At 36.2% G+C, this 22925-nt stretch overlaps 1 protein-coding gene across 5 annotated transcripts in view; it reads left to right on the forward strand.

The window, feature by feature from the left end:
* Nucleotides 1–22925, forward strand: part of LOC136036051 (phosphatidylinositol 4-kinase beta-like) — a 206082-nt gene that overhangs the window by 105572 nt on the left and 77585 nt on the right. For all 5 annotated transcript variants that reach the window (XR_010619617.1, XR_010619618.1, XR_010619616.1 and 2 more), the window contains 2 exons: nt 2432–2665; nt 18031–18181. Coding sequence is in view for 1 of the 5 variants with exons in the window: in XM_065718007.1 (XP_065574079.1) it covers nt 2432–2665; nt 18031–18181 (385 nt within the window). In the remaining 4 variants the exon portion in view is untranslated. The remainder of the gene's footprint in view (nt 1–2431; nt 2666–18030; nt 18182–22925) is intronic.

Here is a 22925-nt window from a genome sequence, read left to right on the forward strand (position 1 = left end):
TGGCTATCCATTCCTGTTCAGGCATCATAAAAATTTTGCACACACGTAATAATGTACAGCCTTCCACCTCCTTCAATATCGTCCAAAGGTTTTATAAAAATAAAGGGAGGATGACTTGTTAAGGGAAACGTGAAATTTTAATAATAGGGCCCAAAAATTAAATTTATCAAAGCACTGGTTCTTCCAGTTGCAGAATATTCGAATAAACCTTCATTCTTTGAAGGGCGCTTATACCTGAGTATACTTTTAAGTGTAACAAATATTTTCTAATGCCAATATGCTATCACATATTTGGATTTGTGGATTCTGTTATATATATATATATATATATATATATATATATATATATATATATATATATATATATATATATATATATATATATATATATATATATATATATATATATATATATATATATATATATAATGTAACTTCAAAGCTCGTGAAACTCTTTGATGATTTGCCTGCGTTTAAGAGGAATCTCTCGATTTTTCGCGCGCTCATTTTGGGGTTTAATGTTATTCTTCAATTTCGTAATAACAGCATAGACCAGAAATATTCCGATAAATCTAAAGGGATTAAAGATCAATTTTAAATTTTTGATGAGTGTTTTAAAGTCTCTTTTTACCCTCCCCTCAAAATCAAAAGTCCTGTTTATGGCCCCAGGGATTATACATCATTTTTGCCTCCGCCCTCCCCTCGTCTCTCCTTATTACTGGCGGATATAATCATTACTGCACGCCGATCAAATTCTTAGGGACCATCTCCCGTCCGCCAGAAGCAGTTTTAGGGGAGGTACAGAAGGGTCCGTTGCCCCGGGCACAGGCACTCTAACAAGGCATTCTAGAATGTCTAGAATAACATTCTATACGTTCTTTCATTTCTAACAAGTAATATAACGGTTAAGATATTTTTCAAATTGTATTTATAACGTGGATGACGCAGTTAATAAATGGATATAATTAATAAATTATTAACTAATTAGTAAAAGAAAGATAAAAAATATAATAACCAAGTTAAAATAATTAATAATGATTTGAATAATAATTTAAAAAATCTTAATTAATTTATGAATTGAAAATAATTTTGTTAATAAATGAAAATTTTTTAAAATTTGGCCTGAAAATTTTGTCCCGGGCAGAAGAGAGGCCAGAACCGCCACTGCCGCCCCCACCCTTGTCGGCTGATAAGTTGTCAATTCTTTACCTCGCAATATGATTTTCTAGGGTTTGATGTCTCTGATGGAAGCTAGAACTATGGTTTGCTTTGGTAATTATGTAAGGCAATTTGGATGACTGGGTTTTCGGCGGGTATTCACTGTTGGATCGTGGGTTTTTTTTTCTCGTTTTGTTGTCTATTGTTTTGTTTATTCCTTCCTTTCTCCCGCACTCCCAGCCATTGGGCCTTGCAGAGTTATTTGATGTTTAATGTTTTGTTTTTGCTATCTTATTCTACAGAAAACTAACATTTGTTTGAAATTAAAATGTATCTTCCGCCCCTTATTTTTCCTGTTTTCGCACTTTTGTTTATGAGATGTATGACCTAAACATTTAATTACATGTTTTATTTACGTTTTAGATTTATTATAGTCATGGGGTAAATATTTACTTCAGGATTGTGGTTTCCAGTGCTGAGTCAAGCGTTTCCAGCTGTCTTAAGAAATTTACTTTTGTGGCAGGCAGGCACAGATTGGGCATAGATGAATGATTCTTTTTCGCCTTGTTATAATGGACGAGAATGTCCCCACATAATATGAAATATTTTTAAATCTACAGCATGAAAACCCAGTTTTTAGTGCAAAAAATGCCATCTTCTTTAGAATAATATTTTGACATATAATAAATAAGACATTAAATTATATGTCCGGTTGAGCTATAATTAAAAATGAAAGAATAAAAATGTTTTACTCCCCCCAAAGGTCAGACATGCGAGCACCTATACCTATACGCAAAATGTTATTTTATTTTAGACTGTTATCTATGGTACATGTTTTGTTATGATATATCCTTTAATTTTTTTTCGTCGAGGGGTAGCTCTCATGAATTATTTACACCAGGTGGTGGGTGCCAAGCGTAGAAATGTTTTGTTTCCCCTACAAAGGTCTGACATGCAAGCACTTATATTTATACCCAAAATGTTATTTTATTCTAGACTTTTATTATCTGGGGAATATATTACGTTATGATATACCCTTAATTTTTTTTTCGTTGAAGGGTATCTCTCAGGAATCATGTATGCCATGTGGCGCGTGCCAAGCGTAGTGGAACTGCGCCAAGCGGTTTGGGGAATGTGCCAATCATTTTGGGACTACTTCAATTACGGTGAAACTGTGCGCCACCAGTGGCGCTTCGAGATATACACCAAGTGGCAGGAAACCAGCGCCCCTCGTTTTCCATATTAAAGTAATCACCTTTTAATTATCTTTCAGGCTCCTCGGCTCCTTCCCCAACTTGAGTTTATGAAAGCCCTTGTATCAGTCGGGAAAAGGCTTGCAGGGGTCAGTACTAAAGATGGCAAGACAACACGGTTAATGGCGGAATTGCAAACCCTGAATTTAAATCTTCCCGCTCGAGTTTGGCTTCCTGTCCATTCAGCAGTGTCTCGGCATCTGGTGATTAGAGTTCCTCCAGAAGCAGCTGTGGTATTAAATTCCAAAGATAAGGTAAGTCAGAAAAAAGACAAGAAAAGGGGAGAATTAATGATGCAGTGGCGTAACATCTGAAAATATATTGCACAGAGTCGGGGGATTTTCGGGTTGCAGTAGCATTAAATGATATATTATGACTCATCTAAGCACAAGGAGAGAAAAAGTCATGGAATTTTGATTGATTTCTTTCCAGTAAAGTAGAAAAAGACCTTATATCTGGGCCTAACAATATAAGAAATATTTTGCCATATTTTGAAGACGCAAAATTTTTATTGTGCACAGAACTGGTCCTTGATAAAAAAAAAAAACAATATCTCAAAGCTTAGTTTCCAGCCTGTAATATAATCAATTATTATTGATTGCTGCTGGGATCTGGTGGGGTTCAAGATGAATGGCTCTGTTTTTGGAAACATTTGCCGCCCAAGCGCACCCGACTAAGCCGAAGAGTAGCTAGGGTTTTTAGCGCCCAGAGACAATATTGGTTTTTCCCTCCCTCCCCACCATAACTACCACAATATCAATACCACGAAGATAATAGTATTAATGAAAAAAAGCTTCAGTTTGGCGACCCCTGATAGTTTGCACCTGGAGACAGCCGTCCCTTCTTGTCCCCTCTAGTTATCCCCTGCCGCCTAAGTTTATTTGGAAACGACGTCCCAGTCGAAACTCATTGAATTCACTTACAAATTACACTATTTCTTGAAGGTCTGCCATTTCATTAAATGAAAAATGTAAATACTAAGAGGAGTGTTGATATATACAGTTGTTTTTGGGTTCTTCCAAAACTCCAAAATCTCAATCAAGTGTGAACCTTTCACAGGGATATCATATTACATTTTGCAGGCTAACATCTCGAATATAATAAATATGAAGCATGTCGAGAAGGGGCTTCGAGCCTCTAATTTTTTTTTGTTCATACAGTTTTCCATGTAGATTCTATAAATGACCTTTTTGATGAGGTTGTTTCTGAGGGTAGGAGCAGTGACCGCGCTGCGTATTATGTTTGAAAGGTAAAGATTGAGGATCTTGGTGTACAGGAATGGATGAGGATTGTTTAATTTATTTTTGAAATGATAATAAACCCATTGATTAATTGATTGCTTCTTTTACAAATTTTATTTTGAACTTTTTGACGTCCCCACAAGAATTTACAATTACAAAATTCTTACTTAATATGACGGTGATTTTTGGACCATCTTTATCTAACCATCTTGAAGTCGGCTTTAAGTGCTTTGAAGTGATTTTAAAAGAATCAAGAGCTAAGAGCTCATATGGCACTGGTGACGAGAGATCAGATCCAGTCCGGTTATGTCAATCATGCATCTAGAACTTATACTTATTCTGGAACTCAACAAAGTACTAGAAATCCCCCAACTCCCCCAAAGAGATCGGATCTGGTCTGGTTATATCAATAACGTATCTAGAACTTGTGCCTATTCTTCCCATCAAGTTTCATCCTGATCTCTCCACTCAAACGTTTTCCAAGATTTCTGTTTCCCCCCTCCACCCCCAATGTCCCCAGATCCAACCGAATTTAGAATGGAGCATCTGAGACATGATATCTTTCTATATATCAAATTTTATTAAGATCCGATCATCCATTTGTGAGATAAACATCCCTCAATTTTCAATTGTCCGGTTTCACCCTCCCCCCCCCTTTCAGTATAATTGGATCCTGTCGGGATTTAACATAAGAGTTCTGAGACACGAGTTTGTTCTAAATATCAAATATCATGAAGATCTGCTCACCTGTTCGTAAGTTAAAAATACCTCATTTTTTTATAATTTTTCCGAATTAACCGTCTTTCTGTTCGTTTGCTCGCTCCCCCCCCCCAGATGGTCAAATTGGGGAATTTCTAATTTAATCTGGTCTGGTCCCTATCTGGGACCAGATAGGATACGCATTATCTGGATACGCCTGCAAACTTTCGTCGTCTTAGCTTATCTGGAAGTGCCTGATCTAGCAAAACCGGGACCGACAGACAGATAGACCGACGGATAGAAATTGCGATCGCTGTATGACACTTGGTAAATACCAAGTGCCATAAAAATATGAAGACAATGCATAGCGTCGCGGGTGAATTGGTTTGGGACAGGAGTTGGTGACGTTACTCTGTTAGTTCAGCCAGAGTTACACCTAGCTGTAAATGGGTAGGCAATCTGGAGAAACCTGGGGAAGGTAAACAATTAAGGGTGTGCAAAAGCACAAAAGGTGTGGCTATCCCCCATTGCACTTCCTGGCTGAAGGGCCATAGGAGGGAGATCAGCGCCGAGGTTTCGGACCGTCCAATGCCGTATTCTTGTCTCTTTTTTATGGCACTTGGTATCTACCAAGTAAAAAAAATGAGGTATATTTAACTTACGAAGGGGTGATCGGATCTTAATGAAATTTGATGTTTGGAAGAATATCGTGTCTCAGAGCTCTTATTTTAATTCTGAACGGATTCGGTGACATTTGGGGGGGGGGGTTGGAGGGGACCTAAAATCTTGAAAAACGCTTAGAGTGGAGGGATCGGGACGAAACTTGGTGGACGATAAGCACAAGTCATAGATACGTGACTGACATAATAGAAACGGATCCGCTCTCTTCGAGGGAGCTGAGGGGGTGTTAATCCTAAAAAATTAGAAAAAATGAGGTATTTTTAACTTACGAAGGAGTGATCGGATCTTAATGAAATTTCACGTTTAGAAGGGCCTCATAACTCAGATCTCTTATTTTGAATCCCGACCAGATCCAATGTCATTGGGGGAGGGGACCGGAAATCTTGGAAAACACTTAAAGCGGAGAAACTTTGTGGGAAGAATAAGCACAAGTCCAAGATACTTGACTGACATAGCCGGACCAGATCTGCTCTCTTTAGTGGAGTTGGGGGGGGGGGGGTTAATTCGGAAAAATTAGAAAAGAATGATGTAATTGTAACTTACGAACGGGTGATCAGATCTTAATGAAATTTGATATTTAGAAGGGTCTTGTGCTTTAGAACTCTCATTTAAAATCCTGACCAGATCCAGTGACATTGGGGGAGTTGGAGGGGGAAACCAGAATTCTTGGAAAACGTGAAAATCGAGGTATCTTACGAATAGGTGATTAGATCTTAATGAAAATTGATATATAGAAGAATCTTATTTCTCAGATGCTCTATTTTCAATTCTAACCGGATCCGGGGACATAGAGGGTTGGAAGGCGGAAACAGAAATCTTGGAAAACGCTTAGAGTGGAGAGTTTGGTATGAAACTTGATGGGAAGAATAAACACAAGTTATAGATACGTGATTGACATAATTGGAACGGGTCCGTTCTCTTTGGGGGAGCTGGGGGTTGTTAATTTGGAAAAATTAAAAATATTGATGTTTTTTTAACTTAAGAACGGGTGACCGGATCTTAATGAAATTTGATATTTAGAAGGAACTCATGTCTCAGAGCTCTTATTTCAAATTTCGACCAGAGCTGTTGACATTGGGGGGAGTTAGAGGGGGAAACCGGAAATTTTGGAAAACGCTTATAAATGTCGTAGATGCGTGATTGACGCAACCGGGCTGGATCCACTCTCTTTGGGGGATTTAGGGGGTGGGGTTCAGTGCTTTGGCGAGTTCGGTGCTTCTGGACGTGCTAGGACGATGAAAATTGGTAGGCGTGTCAGGGAGCTGCACAAATTGACTTGATAAAGTCTTTATCTTACGAGTGGGTGATTGGATCTTAATGAATTTTGATATTTAGAAGGACCTTGTGACTCAGAGCTTTTATTGTAAAACCCGACCGGCATTAAGCCTCTGATTTTCCTTTTAAAGCAATCTATTGATTCTTAGAATTTTGCTAGTGTTCATAACATATAATAGCTCTTGGCTCTTTTGACCTCGTCAAAAGTACCATATGAGCTCTTAGCTCTTGTTTTACGTAGGTTTCATTATTTACTCGCGACGCGATTTGATATTTAGTCACACTTAAAGCCTTTATGGGCGAGGGTTAATGCAAGATGCAGCACCATGAAACTTGTAATAAAAGACCCGCCTTATTAAGTCCAAATTAATGAACTAATTGTGATAAGCTTTGTTCCGAGTCTTCTTTTAAACCTATTACAAATTGAAGGGAAGAGGGAGTATTCGCCCCCTCAAACTTTGAAAAGCAATTTTCAATTAGGTTTGATACGGAAAATTGCAGTTTTCCTGGGTAAGACGTGAGTAGAGTTGACGTGAGAAGAACTTTTGTATCCCGAAGTTTAAGACAAACTTGGAAGAAGGGGAGTTATTTTAATCAAAAAGAGGAAAAGAAGATGACAAGGTGCTCTGGAGCTTCGAGAAGAAGAGGAGCAGGTTAAAGCAAAAAGAGGAGAAGATGAAGATGAGGAGCTGTTGAATTTCGAGGAGAAGAGGGGCTGTTTTAAGCAAAAAGAGGAGAAGCTGTGGAGCTTTGAGAAGAAGAGGAGCTGTTTTGATTAAAAAGAGGAGAAGAAGAGGAGGAGGAGCTGTGGAGCTTCTAGAAGAAGAAGAGCTGTGGATCTGCGTGGAAGCTGCAATATATAAAGTCATAGCTTATTTTGCCAACTTTTATAGTAGCTTCACATTAGCTAAGTAGGCCTATTACACTGGTTTACGGAAAATCCGTAAGAATGTATAGACTGTTTTACCTTATGTAGCTTAATTTATGGATTGGCAATGTGAAACCACTATCACTCAACACCATTACTATAGCATGAATAGGTTTTAAGGCGTGTCAAGTCAACCGCATCCTTTTCACTGCTGTGGTTGTTGAACGACCCTTGGGGGAGTATATGCAGGTAGTTATCATGCAATTTGATCAAATCCCAGATTTATCTTTTATCTATTCTGGTTCTTAAATTTGTGATGTCGCAAAAATTGCAGATAGTCTATCATTTTTAATCTTAGCATCAAGGCTTGAACGATCTCGATGTTACTGAAGATCTGAATATGTGAAATTCGAATTGCAGTGGCGTTTCTAGTTTTTCTTGCACCTGGGGAACAATCTTCATTCCCTGTCTCCCATAAAATATTGAGGCCAAATTTTTACAAAATTTTTATTTATTAACTAAATCATTTTCAACATATTAATTAATTAATGGTATATTTTAATTATCATTTAATTATTTAAGTATTCTTATTTTTAATTCATTTAATTAATTAATTAACAATTTATTAATAATTTTTATTTATTAACTGCGCCTTCTACTTTAATTTTAGCAAAAAAAAATACAAAATGACTATAACAATTAGACCATATATTTGAAATTTTGCACCGCTAAAATATCTGTGCCCGGGGAGAGTGCCCCCTCTGTTTCCCCCTATAACCAACTCTGTCAAACGGTGAATTTGTGTGTTACACAGTAAATGCAACGTTTTCTGAGAAACTATTTCAGAAATTGAAATACTTTTTTTAATTCCTGACTCGGAGACTATTATCACCTATAGAGCAAAACCAAAATATTTGGTTTTTAGTTTCTGAATTTCGTTGCATTCACGTGAATTGTAGTCATGCTGCACCGTGTATGTAGCCTCTTATTAAAGAGTATATCAGAAATTCTAATATCCTTCCATTATTTGACACAGAGATAATTAAAACAGAAAGAAAAATCCAATTATTTTAATTTTAGTTTCTGCCCTTTCCCTATCTTGAAAAGAACATCCCTATCCTTTGAAGAAAAAGCCTGTTATATTCCAAGATTTATTTTTGTATTTTTTTTTAAGATTTTACGGTTGTGCTCAAAACGATACGACGGATCATTTGTTTTAGTAATCTTGCTGGAGAACGAAAATAAGGTTGTTAAACCTTCTGTTTAAATTGATTTTATTCTAAGGATTTAAATAAGTCAAATCTGAAAACCATTCGTAGAGCAGCTGAATGATGTGGCTTTTATCTGCTTTATGTAGTACAGCAACTTTAGTTGGATGGGCCTTGAACTAGACTTACCGAAACAAATTTGTCCCCAGCTATGGTTAATCTTCCCTACCTCTTGTGACCGTTGGGGCCAGTGGGGTGAGACCAACTGGGAGAATCTTCCTCTATTTTTAAATCTAAAAAACCGCGTTTTTTGGTTGTGGTATGACGCGTATTTTTTAGTATTTCATTGATATGATGAATCATTTGATTGAATGCCTTAAAATGCGTTATGCTTATACAATTTCATCTCGGGGAGGAAAGGTAGTAACTTAATTGTCCCAGTCCTCCCAGCTTGTGTATCGTCGGTGTAGCCTATATAGAAGGATCTACTTAAATAATTAGTGATTATCATTGTTTCTGTGTCCAAAAATTTGTTTATTTCTAATTTTGTTACTATTTTACGAGTTGGATAAAAAATCCATGGGGGGGGGGTCAAACCAGGTACCCCCTCTGGATACAGCCATGAACGGCATCAAATAACTTTCGGGTGATACCTCTGTTTTGAAGGTGTAGCTGTTATTGGGAATGAGTAGAATATTAATCTGTATTTGTACTAACGAAAAATGTAGTAAAGTTTGACAAATTAGTTTTGTGATTTAATTTCATGGTTCAGCGTGGTAACACTGACAAAAATATGGCACTACGCCAATAGTTTCCTAATTTTGAAATAACCAACGACAAATATTAGAAAATCGCAAATCCCATGTAGCAATAGGCTTGGGGTCCTGATGGGTCCAGGGAGGATACTTTTATTTTTGGTGCCCTTAGTACTCTTACGGAATTGTTTTTAGAGGCGGATATCTCAGGGTGTACAGATTACTCTTTAATTAAGCGAATAAGGACGTCGGTCAATAAAGCGTTATTTCGGAGAAAAATGTAGATACGCTTGTCTATCCAACTATCTATAAGAAAAACTTGGTTTTGAAATCAAAAGGAATCAAAAGGTTCATTTGTGAACTATATTTCGCAAATGAGGAATGGGATATAAAGCATTTTGAAAACGCAGCAATATGTAAGTATCTTGAGAACCAGATAAAAATAGTTAATGAGCGTGTGGTCCAATCAATGTAGTGGGCTTAGTTTAAGGGGAATGAAAGAGGCCCGTAATAAAGAGGATCAGACTTGTTATTCCCGTATATAAATACCGGATGACGTATCGGACCAATCAACAGATTGGAATTAGTTTAAGGAGGTGGATGAGGCTCGTAACAAAGTGGGCGAGGTCCGTTATTCCTATATGAGAATACAGGAAAACAGATTGGATCAATCGATAAAGTGGGCTTAGTTTAAGGAATTGGGTAAGGAATGCCATTTAATTTTCCCTGTAGGTTTTTGTTCCCTGTGCAAGACTCTGGCATGTTATTTTTCAGCTATCCTTCGTTTTAATCTTTGAACGTTAGCAGGGTGGATCTATAGAGAATTGTGGAGGGGGCCAATTTGACACGGGCTTCAATAATTTACCGTATTAACAAATTACATAAAAATAAGAGTGAAAAACAGGAAAACAACACGGAACGAGGGCACCAGAAAAAATACGTGGGGGAGGATCCTCAATTTTGCAATCATTGGGTAATAGAGATTCAGTTTTATCCGTCTAGCGAATTACATTTTTGAAATTCGCTTTGTATTCGCTTTGCAAAAATACGTTGAAAAATGCAAATAAGCAATTCAAGGATTCGGGATTATTAAGTGGATAGATCCTCCGAAACTGATAAAGCAGTGAAAGTAAGCAGTAGTTGTCCTTTCGTGACAACATCCTGTTGGATTGTCACAAAATCGTTGGTTTCGTGTGGAACATAAAAATTACACGCCTTCGTTTCTGATCTTGTACGGTCTTTGATCCCTCCTGAACAAGCCGTAGAGCCTTTGTGGAAATTTGTGGTTGTATATATTGAATGAATCTGGTTGTTTTTTGTTTCAAGATATCGTACCTTAGTAATTTCTTACGAGTTTCGTTTAATCATTTAAGACGGTTCGCTAAACAACCCCTCAACGATTGCGAGTACGAAGAGGTACACTATGCCTTTATATGCGAATTTCGGCGTGGAGTTGGAGAGGCATGGCTCAAGGGTATTTATTTGGGTCCTAAGATCATATAGACAGCAAATTTTTGCATGAATGATATTATATCAAAGTGGATCTATGAAGCCCTTGTTTTGTGTAAACTATTTCCGTTCCCTTTCCCTAAGGACCCTTAGGGCAAGATTAGATTGGTCACCCGTGCCCCAAGGACTGTACGAACTATCTCATCTCAGGGGGCTCATTTTTTCGTCTTTTTACCATTTTAATTAAATGAAATTTTTTAAATTTAATTAATTAATTATATAATTAATTATTTTCCTGGAAATTTGGATTGGATGTCATATGGGACTGTGGGGATCCCGGTTGTATGGGGATCCCGGGGCTTTCAAGAGAGTTCAGGTTGCCATTCGATCGGTTCAATTCCTTAGAAAGATTTTGACAACTTTTGATGTGATTGAATAACCCGCCACCTCCTGTTTTAAGGCCGTCCATTGTACTCAATTAAGATGAGCTTTATGGAAAAAGGGTGATATATCGCTCTTTACTAAGTCAATTCTGTCGCTGGGACTATGATCTCAAATGACCTAAAACAGCAGCCATGGGTCGGGCCAAATTTTGAATAGATTGATTCCAGCCAAAAACCTTTTTGGTTGCTTTTAGGACACAGAAAGATTACCAGGAATAGGCCAGGAGTTCAAGGATCACAAGGAACTCCGAAAACAAAATAAAATAAAAGTAGAATTGAAAAAAAAACCAATAAAGTTTGAAGAAATAACTGTTAAAGACTTGTAAGTCTTTAAATACGATAAACAAATATCGGTACTTGTCGGCTATTGGGAACACACCCAAGAACTGAAGTTGGATTAATCCTAACAAAATATAATAAAAAAATTTATAAAATAACACTTAGAAACAAAGATTATGAAAACCTAACCTACCCCCCCCCCTGAATTCTGTCTAATGCATTTTATCATCCGTCATTGGTTTTGTAGCTGTGAAACCGGCTTTCTGAGATGTAACCTATCCGTAATTCTTGAATGTGTTTCCAATAACCAACAAGTACCCAAATATATATTTGATTATCGTAACAGCTATTAGACTGCAATAGATTTTTTGTTTGTATTTTACAATCCTTTTTGATTTTTCTGATATTTAAGGGGATTTAATAGGCAAAATGCTGTTTTTTATTATCTAGTATGCATCGAGTTTGAAATGCCTCATAAAAGTTTTTTCATCTGAAATATTTGGCTTCCACTTCGTTTATTTTTCTTAGGTCCAAGAATAAAGTAAAAATAAACGAAGTTGGAATTCTGAAGGAATAGTAGAAAGTTTTCTTGTGTTAGTTCTGAAAATATGGATATGATTTAAAAATAAAGTTTTTGGCTAAAATTCTTCTTAATGTAAAAAGATCGGTTGTTTTGTTCTGATTTCTTTTACCAACGTACGAGTTACCGATCAAAAAGAATTTATGTCTGAAAAGATCTTTAAGAAAATGGAATCCCCGAATATATTCTTAGAAAGAAAACGTTTCGAAATAAAGGCCCCAAGGCTGCTGAAAAGGACCAGAAAACAGAGAAGTGAAGCTTTTTTTTTGGGGGGGGGGGCTGGTAAGAAGGATTCTTTTTCGTTGTTTATAATACTTAATTCCTAGCCTAAATGCGTTGGAAGTCATTTTATTTTTACGCATCGGACTTACAGAGATTGAAAATCCAAAGAAAACAGCTTTTTACATTTTTTTTCTCCTACTCAAGGCATGTTTTTTTTTTTGGGGGGGGGGTTGATTGTGAAATTCCAAAAGGTTTTGTGGGATTTTCAATATTATTGTAGGCGGTCTTACAAAACTGAGTCTAAGCCTAGGCCACTAAGACCCATTTCCTTCACGCCCCCCCAAAATATTATAATATAGCACCAATAATCACTGGGGCTATTAGTACCCCATACCCACCTTAGGCGTGGTATTTTTAGATAGGGTTTGTAAGTTCATATCATCCCTTTTTAGAAGAACCCAACAATATTGTCAAGATATCCACCACTCATCTCAAGAACACTAACCACCATATTCATTCCCTTCACCACAAAAAATATAAAATATAATATGGCACCAATAATCATTGGGCTATTAGTACACCCCCCCCCATCCACCTTGGGTGTGGTACTTTTAGATAGGGTTTGTGTGTTTATATCATCCCTTTTTAGAAGATCCCAACTCAGTATTGTCAAGATTTCCACCCCCCCATCCCAAGAACCCTACCCAACAACTTCATTCCCTTCACCCCCCCCCCAAATATAATATAGCACTAATAATCACTTGACTATTAATACCCCCTTCCCAATCCACTTCGGGCGTGGTATTTTTAGATAGGGTTTGTGTGTTTATATCATCCCTTTTTAGAAGAGCCCAACTCAATATTGTAAAGATTTCCACCCCCCATCCCAAGAAACCAGCTTCATTCTCTTCACCCCCCCCCCAAAAAATAATATAGCACTAATAATCACTGGGCTATTAATACCCCCCCCCCCCCATCCACTTCGGGTGTTGTATTTTTAGATAGGGTTTGTGTGTTTATATCATCCCTTTTTAGAAGAGCCCAACTTAATATTGTCAAGATTTCCATTCCCAATCCCAAGAACCCTACCCACCACCTTCATTCCCTTCACGTCACCCCCTCCCCCCAAAAGATATAATATAGCATCAATAATCACTGGGCTATTGGAACACCCCATCGGGTGTGGAGTTTTTAGGTGGGGTTTGTATGTTTCTGTTTTCCCTTTTTAGAAGAACCTACCTCAAATTGCTCCCTAGAAGATCTTTTCTTGCGCCCTGGTCTACTCGTCTACTCGATTTTGGCTGCCATCTTTAGCTTTAGTTCGTCCAATCTCGGCAGTATATTTTACAAAATGTCCGACTGCGCAGGTCAGATGCTGTGCATGACGATGACTGAAATTAGTGGTAATGTGTGTCAATTCATGCCTACTGCACTCAGAAGCGCCACAAGAACGTTTTCTCCGGCACCCTCCTATGTGTTACCTGACATAAACTGAACTGGAGAATGGAATGACAGTTTCAGATTGTTTTTCTGTAATATTTATCAGTCATATGAACAGGGATGTGTATTTTCCACCTACTTCCTCATTTTTGAAAAGGATATTTAACACAGTTGAGAAAAATCTTGATAAAATATTCTCAATTTGTCGGGAGAAGGTTTAGAGTATAATTCTGAAGGAAAATGTCACAAGAAACTTTTTCAATTTCTACAGCCAATTTGTGAAAAGCTGTCTTTGTATTCCGTACAAACTGTAACCCCTCTGCCGATATGCTCTGAAACATAAATTGGTAACCCAAGTCAGGTTAGTATTAGAAAAAAAAATAAAAGAACAAACCAGACTCAACAATATCGTAAAGACTCTTCTATTTTGACGACAAAAGCTAAAGGAAAACTTTCTTAAACAGCTAATTCTTAGAAAAATTTCCTGAGAACTGTTTTCATAGGAACTTTCTTACAAAAATGCTGGAGCAAGGAAGCGAAGGTAATCAAATAAAAAGGAAAGGAAATTCAAGTTAAATGAATACATTTCAACGGGATATGATTTCAGCCAAGAATTACTCTGAATTATAGTAGGCGCAATTGAGCTATTCATAAGCCTTAAAAACAGCTGAAATAAGTAGCAAAGAAATTTTTTAATCTATATAAGTTTATTTATGTGATTTATTTTAATTATGCAATTGATTTAATTGTATAATCAACAATAAAATATAAATGTAACTATATGATCTGCTCTCTCAGAAATCATGTAGCCTACACCAGGAGGTGCGTGCAAAGTGTTGTGGAACTGTGCCCAGCGTTTTGGGGAGTGTGCCAAGCTTGGTGGAGCTTTGCGACACACGTGGGGTTTTGAGATATATCTAATGTGGCGGGAAGTCAGCATCCATTCGTGTTCAATGGTCAAAATCTTGTCGTTTGTGAGTGTTAATTGTTATTTTTCGGCCATCTCTTAATGAGCGTTCATAGTTAAGAGCTAATGCATGGTTTGACGCTAAAATCTAAACAAAAAAGTTATTCAGTTTAATTGTTGATCAGCAGCGGCAATTCCACTTTGATACCAAACTGGTGGGTCATTATTCATTTATATAGGCTGGAGTTGGGGGTCTTTAAGTCATCTCCCTCATATGTATCTGAAGAATTGTACGGTTTTCCCTTAGTTCACTATACCTACGTATAAATTGCATGTTTTAGTGTTTTTTTCCAAGTCCCCCCCCCCGAAACAAGTCCCTGCGTATATGCCTGTCATTTTGTAGGCTACTTCCGTCAAAATTTCGAGTGCCGAAAATATCAAGTTCGAATCTTCTAAACATCAAGTATCTTCTAGTTTGTAGTTACATGCTAATAATAGACATATTGAGTGCTGTCAAATGGGGTGGAGTGTGGTGTTAAGATTATTAGCTTTGTAAAAATTAAATAATGGAGGAGTAGGGTCTATGAAAGACTGATTTAAATTATCACGCGGTCACTTGTAAAAAGGGAATTAGGGTGAAAAAAGATCATTTGCGCTTTTTTCTTTTTTATTATTTTTATACAAGCGGCAGCAGGTGTACCTGGAAGAAGGACTGAAAAAAGAAGCTTGTCCAAAATGCTTATTTTCCAGAAACTTCCTCTTTGAGTACAGCCTTACCCATTTCGAGCTTTAGGCCTCCTATACACGGATCGATTCCTACTTGGTTTCTTATGTTTTGTGTGATCTTCTCTAAAATTATCCGAATATACCCCAAATTTTGGCAATAAAATCGAGTTATGATTATGCTTGTAGCAATCGCGAGTTTTAATAAATACTGATATTTTTTTACAACATCTAAGCTCATTGCACGAAGCGTAAGAAAGAGTTGAGTAAAAATCGAATCTTTCGCATTAGAGCTAAGGGGTTGGAATGCCCCCACTGGCTCTATTACAAGCAGTGTTGCAGCAGATAGTAAGTTATTCTTGGTTTAGCTGATAAAAGAGCGAGAAGGCGCCCAATTTCCTGTCACGTGGGATATATCTCAGAGCCATTGTGTGCTGCAAAGTTCTGAAACTCAGGGCACACTTCCACCACACACGGCTCGCCCCACCTGGTGCATAATTTTTAAAATTGGATGCCCTCTCGCCAAATAGTGTATCACCAGGAAATAGCCAAAGAACAACAATATTTTTTTCCTAAATTAAACTCTTGTTCTCAAGACTAAGGAATTTTAAATCGTTAGCTTAAATGACTTTTAATTGCAGAACTTCCGGCCTCCTTCATATTTTCCGTTATTCAGCTTAGCTAAGAAAATTCTTGAACAATAGACTATGTGGCATTTTTCTAAAAGTCACGTTCTGTCCTTGGAGAGGTACTTATTTTAGATACGATGAACTTTCTTACTATTTTGAACTCGAGTAAAATTTTAATTAGTCTAGCGTCTGGAATTATTTCATACGCATATTTATTACTTTTAACTTTTGTAAAATGCATTTCTGCATGACATCCTTTTCGTGGGATACAAAACGTTGTTACATTACAATGTCTGCCTGCACAGGGAGTGAAAACTTGCTCAGTTTTTTTGGACCCTGTTAACCCAAAATTGAAAGCCAGACAAGACTTTATACATATATCTGTATGTTATAGTTTTCATTTCTTTCCTGATCTACTTAATATAAAACAATGCTGCTATATTAACTAGTCTTACTTCATACAGGGAAGAAGCGGAATATATTCCCTAAGGGTTACCCAGTGGTATCTCCTCTCGAAGGCGTGTTTTGAAGAAAAGAAGTTTAAGGGAATATGGGGGTCTAAAAATAATATTTTAAAGCATAATAATTAGGTTCGTATCTCGGGTTAGGGGGGAGTGTATTTTCAAAATAAGGTGAGGGCATTTTTTTTTCCGAATTATTTCAATGGACATGTCAAAAAAAGGAATTTTTCAATGCAGATACCAAGTATCAACTACAGAGACAATGAAATGAGTATTCGAATCAATTTGACCAGTAAAAGTACCAAGAACTGTGAAAATGAAAAGAATTTTAATTGGTTTTGATCTGTAAAAGTAATTTCAGTTTGACCAGATAAAGTACCAAGAAGGGGTTGAAACAGATTGTCGGTTTTGATCAGTAAAAGTACCGAGAGCACTGAAAATGAAACGGGATTTGAGTCGGTTTTCTATGTAAAAGTGCCAAGAAGCCCATAAAGGTGTTTCTAGAAATTTAGGGGACATTTACCCTACCCCAATTGACACCACTGTCCCCTGACGCTAATTAATTAATCATTAATAATTAATTAATGATTCGTGAAGAAACATACAAGACAAGTCATTGCTATGTTTGGATTTGTGATTCAAACATAAGTTCCTCGCTTTCGGTGTCTGCCTGTTTCTTATGTTGCCCGCTATTAACTTTAGAAAGCCATAGTTAATTTTAATCATCTTCCTGAGTCGTTTTTTGAATGTGTGTTTTTTTTATCTTTGTGCAGCATTTGAAAAAGAAATCTTGACATAATTAATTTCTTTCATCAATTTTCAACTCTTGTTCTTGTATTGAGTATTCCATCCACTCAAATTCCATAGACTCGATGTGAATCACGTAGACAGCACAATTTCCCTTTCAAATAAATCTGTATTGTCGAGTCCTGTTAAATGCCTGTCAAGAATGATAGATTAGCTGTCTCTATACAATCCTCCTGTTTTTCAGGTTCCATGTTTGGTATGTTTTGTAAATTTTCAAAATTTAAATAAAAATATGCTACAAATCGTAATTCGTAATAAACATACACAGTCTACAAGCTTTATAGAATTAAATAAAAAAAAAAGTTTTTTTAATCGAAAGTAAGGATTGATACTAAAACTTAAAACGAACAGAAATTACTCCGTATATGAAAGGGACTGTTCGCTCCTCAACTCCCCGCTCTTTATGCTAAAGTTTGACTCTTTCTCTCAACTGTACTTTTTAAAACAGTAAAAAACTTTTCGCGTAAAGAGCGGGGCGTTTAGGAGGGGAACAGTCCCTTTCATATACGGAGTAATTTCTGTTCGTTTAAGTTTTAGTATTTTTCGTTTGAATTTTTAGTATTTTATCGTTTAGAATCTATGACTTTTAAGGGGTGTTTCCCCCTATTTTCAAAAATAAGGCAAATTTTCTCAGGCTCTTAACTTTTGATGGGTAAGTCTAAACTTAATGAACCATATATATTTAAAATCAGCATTAAAATGCGATTCTTTTGACGTAGCTATTGCTATAAAAAATTCATTTTTTAGAGTTTCGGTTACTATTGAGCCAGGTCGTTCCTTCTTGGTTCAAAGTCAAGTATCACTGAAAAATACAACTCGCTTTTGTACCTTAGCAGGAACACGAGCATTGCACAAAACATTTTTGGGAATACAAAACTTTTCTTTTATGTCGCGAAACATGCCTTAGTTATCGGTCTACATAATCCAATATCGGTCTTTTTATATTTTCCAGGCTCCATACTTGGCCTACTTTGAAATTTTAGAAATTTCAGACCCATCTATGTGCACCATTCCTGTTAAATGTACTCCTACCTCCCTTCGACAGACACGCTCAGCCGATAATCTTCTTCATGCTGAACAAAGCGTCTCGACAGTAGGCACAGGTGAGATAATTTTTATAATTGACAGGAGGGGGGCTAGATTTTTTTTAAACGGTCACCTCGATCTTTTTCTGCGTTATTAAAACACTCAGGGAAACCCCCTTTTTAAATCAAAAGTTGCTACATTGAAAGCTGCTACTGGGTGCTTTGAAAGATTGAGGAAGACAAGCTTGGCGTTTGCATAGGGGTTGTTTGAAGGACAGTGTTAGGTACCTGCTTGACTGACCATACATAAAACAATAAGCTTTATGAAATATGTGGCTCGATCTCACTTTCTAGGGTAATTTAAAAAGAAAGTTTAAGCTAGTTAGTGGGCTACTTAGTTAAAGACTACTGGTTTTAAATTCCCTCCTCCCCCATCAAAATATTACTCCGACTCGTAAATTGGTCGTAAAATGCATATAACAAGACATTTTCTCTGAAAAAAGTGAACAATATTTCTTCGGCTCGCAAATTGGTCTAAAAATGCAGGCAAAAAATTTTCAAGCTCCCTCCCCCCGACCAAACAAAAACTCATAAGACTTTACTACACTTTTATGGCAGATTGCCAAACAACTTATGTTTTGACCCAGGCACATACGCAGGAATTTTTTTCGGGGGGGGGGGGGCAAAACCTTCGAAACAGCAGATATTAAGTAACACTTTTTTATTTAGTAATGAAATAAATGCTAAAAGCACATATATCGGAAAATACAGATTAACTTTAATCTATAGTATTGTTTCGGATGGGGGGAAGGAGATTGAAGCCTCAAAAGTACGTTTTAGGCTCATGTTATGTTCATAGCGATATAGAACTTTGATTAATCTATTATATCCCATTGAAAGGGAAATTTTAGGGCTAATAGTGCAATATGGGTGCTGTGGGGGGTAGTTGCTCTATTGCGAATACGTCGATGTTAATAAAAAATGGTAGTTTCCAAAATTGATCCATTAAAAGCTGTACTTTATCCTGAAAAGGGGGATAAACGCCCTAATATCAAGGATAATTCTATTTTGCTGTGGAAAGCAGACTCTCTTTACAAAAAAAAAAAAAACAAAAAAACAGTACAGTCGCTAATTACTTCAAAGAGGGTAAAAAGTTAGACAAAAAATGGGCTAATAATTGGGCAGTGACTTGACCAGGTAATTGCATGCTGTAAAATCCCAAAAAAAAGGCTTCACACATGTATCTAGATTCTTAATAAATGTCCTATTTTTGCCAGAAATCCCAAGAAACCACGGGGAAATTAAACATTTCACAAATTTTTGGTGGGGGGCCGGGCCCGAGCCCCCCCCCCCCTGCGTGCATGCCAGTTTTGACCATCCATCCGGGGCGTAACCAAAAGCAGGTCCTCTCCGAATTCTGTAGAAAAGGGTCATAAAAAAAGAAAAATTGGGGCTCCATAAGAGGGAGTACAGAGTCAGCCTTGGACATATTGAAGCGGAGAGGAGTATTCGCAGATGTGTTGGCATCAGGTGGCTTCATGCTTCAACAAGTTGTTAGTATTAATAAGAATGGTTCTCTCAAATGGTTCATCAGAACTTAGCCTTACTTTTGCTTGATGATTTTTCCAGGGAAACTGATTTCTCAAAGGGATAGAGCACCCCCTCCAAATCCAGCCCGCTAGTGGAAAGTGTTTTTCGGCTTGTGGCTTTTGGCACTAAATTCAAATTATTACGCTCGTAAATTTAACGATTTTCTCTTCCTTTTATCACCAATAACTTTAACAAATGAACACAATTTTCGAAAATCTTGCAGGATGCTGACTGAGACCAATTATTAACTCTGGTTTATACGCAAAATTTATTAGAATAATGTAAGCATGGTTAGTTTTTAAATTACTTGCTTTTTCATTCGTTATCTACGACTAGCCGGTATAATTTTCACTAATGTGTCTTATCAGCCCGCTTCGCTTTCCATTTTTTTTTCTACAGGCACTACAGACAAAATTTCAAAAATGCATCAAAAATGTGTTTTTATGCATTTTTTTTCGCGTTTTTACGAGTCAGACGAACATTTCGGGGGGGGGGGGAGAAAGTTCAAACCCCTATCCTCTCTCCTGAATACGGCCTTGGGCTTGGATTTTACTTTATAATCTTATTAACATAGCAAAATTAGAAATCTTTATAAATCTGTCCATTTCTCCCGCATGTTCACTTTATAATGGACGGTATTCTCATTTTTAAAAACTCGAATAGAAGAAAAAGATAAAAATCGATTAGATGGATTTTCTTTTGAGTTTTGCATAAAGGTTTTTGAGTTATTATCGCTTCGTCTTTTTTCCTTTCAAATGCCTACAAAAGGCGGATCTTTTCAAAAAAAATTATTGAGGAAACCAGCTTTGAATTTCATTGATTTACTCAATCTGTCTGAAGTTGAACCTATCTGTGCAATTTATGTCATCATTTCAAAAGTGGTTTTGGGGGAGGGATACTTGCCCGGGTGCAGAAATTTTAGGGGTGCGAAATTTCAAACAGATAATGTAACAGTTGTAATATTTGTAAAATTTTATTAATAAAGTAGAGGGCGTAGTTAATAAATAAAAATAAATTAAGAAATAAAAATGATTAAATGATAATAATCTAAATAAAAAAATATTAGTTAAATTAAATAATTTTGTAATAAATGCAATTTTTTTAAAACTTGATCTAAATATTTTACGGGAGACAGGGGGGGGGGGTGCTAATCAAGATTTTGCCGGGGGCGCAAAAGAGGCCAGAAATGCCAGTGTATCAGTTTTACACAAAGTGTAAAGGGTTTAGGGTGACATAGCAATATTTAGGTTTATTGGGGAGATGGATCCAATATTGCTCAGAAGAAATTGTAGATAGTTTAACAAAGGCCAGATATCGTTGGAAAATTCAAGATTTTGAATCCTGGTCCTCACCCTAAGGAGCAACTTTCTTCTATATTCCTAGTCTTTATTCATGGCTAGGGATACTCTAATAAATGAAAAAGTTAATAAATTAATAACTAATTAATAAAATGAAAATCAATTAAGATATAAAATAAGAAATAAATAATAATAATTTAAAAGTTAATTTAAAAATATTAAATAATAATTGAATTGAAAATAATTGTATAAATAAATGCCAATTTCGTTAAAACTTGGCCTAAATTTTTTTTTGCAGGAGACAAGGACAGGGTGCTAACAAAAAAAAAATTCCGCAAGAGGTCAGAGCCGTCAATGCATCAGTTTTACATAAAGTATAAAGGGTTTTGGGTATCATACCAATATTTAAGTTTAATGGGGAGGGGGTCTCAGTATTGCTCAGAAGAAACTGTAGATAGTTCTAACAAAGCCCAAATATCGTTAAAAACTCAAGATTAGTAGTCCTGGTCCCCACCCTAAGGAGTAACTCTCTTCTGTATTTTTAGTCTTTATTTATGGCTAGAGATACTCTTAGGTCGTTGTCTGACCATTTTGTATTATCCTTAGGGATAATTTTGTCCTTAGGGCTCATTTTGTCCTTAGGGCTTTTAGGGTAATAAAGTTTATTATTATTGCATTATACAATTACTTATTATTATTACCTTTGTATTGAACAACTACCTATTGAATAAGCGCAATGATTTTCTCTATTGAATGCTATTAGCAAATTAATATATATCAAATTTAATTATATAAATTAGTTTTAGCAGAATTAATTTTACGCGAGTAATTTGAGAAGTAACTGAAAGGGTCAAAAGACTGAATTCACCACCTTATTTCCCCAAAAATTATAGTGGAAAGAGAAAAGAAAAATCTATAAAATGGAAAAGCTTGCAGCTTTATAGTACCTTTTAAGAAAGGTTCTAACAGAAATATTTTTAATTTATCCTGATAGATATATGCACCAAAACTTTCTATCTAGAAAAGAATAAATTGCAGTTTATTCAGCTCTTTTGCACTATAACAGGTTTCAATAAGTGATTTTAAATGCAATTCAATAATTCCAGTTGCTTATTAAATGCTAAAACATTAAAAAAAAAATAATTGCAATGAGGGGTTGATTGAGAAAGCTATGGGGAAAAGGGTGTGGAGTAAAAAGATCAGTAAGACTGAGGTTTGAGAAATAGTATAGACTGCTTTAACTCATTTAAGTATATGCTTCGAGCTTTGCTATTTTCAATATGGTTTAATTTTCCTTTTTTCCTTTTGCTAGATTACTATGTAAATCTTATTTTTCTGTAATTTACTTTCTTGGGAAAATAAAATAAAGACTGAAAAGATTTAGGAAAAATTTAATGAAATTGAAAAATCAAATGAAAAGTAAATCCTTAAATAGATTATTACTTTTATTTATTTGATTTTTCTTAGTCTAGGGACACTTGTCAATTCCCATGATAGCGAATTCATAAAAAAATATTGTGGGTCAAGGATTTTTTTTCTAATATTTTTAATGAAGAAAGAAAAAACGAATTTATCAAAATCTAGGGTGTGTTTATTTTTTCCAATGTAAATACCAAGAGTAGGTATGTCTTGAAATCTAATGGAGAGGGGCAGGTGCCCCTCTCCCTAATTGGCGCCTCTTGTCAATTAGATATTGTTAGGATTAAAAGACATGTAGACTTACGTGGCATCTCATTTCAAAAAGAACCATTTCGAAAAACTTTAAAAGACAACGAAAAATATACATTAAGGGGTTGATTGCGCCAAGAATAGGCCTATATGATAAAGGCTGATTTCAAAATCACTTATTACTGCTGGGGAGGGTGTCTTTGAGCAGATATTTTTTGGTGGGCTTAGGTCGTTCGTACACATAGGGGGGGGGGGGGGCAAACTTT

The sequence above is a fragment of the Artemia franciscana genome, chromosome 15, assembly GCF_032884065.1.
Source record: "Artemia franciscana chromosome 15, ASM3288406v1, whole genome shotgun sequence".
Taxonomy (NCBI): Eukaryota; Metazoa; Arthropoda; class Branchiopoda; order Anostraca; family Artemiidae; genus Artemia; species Artemia franciscana.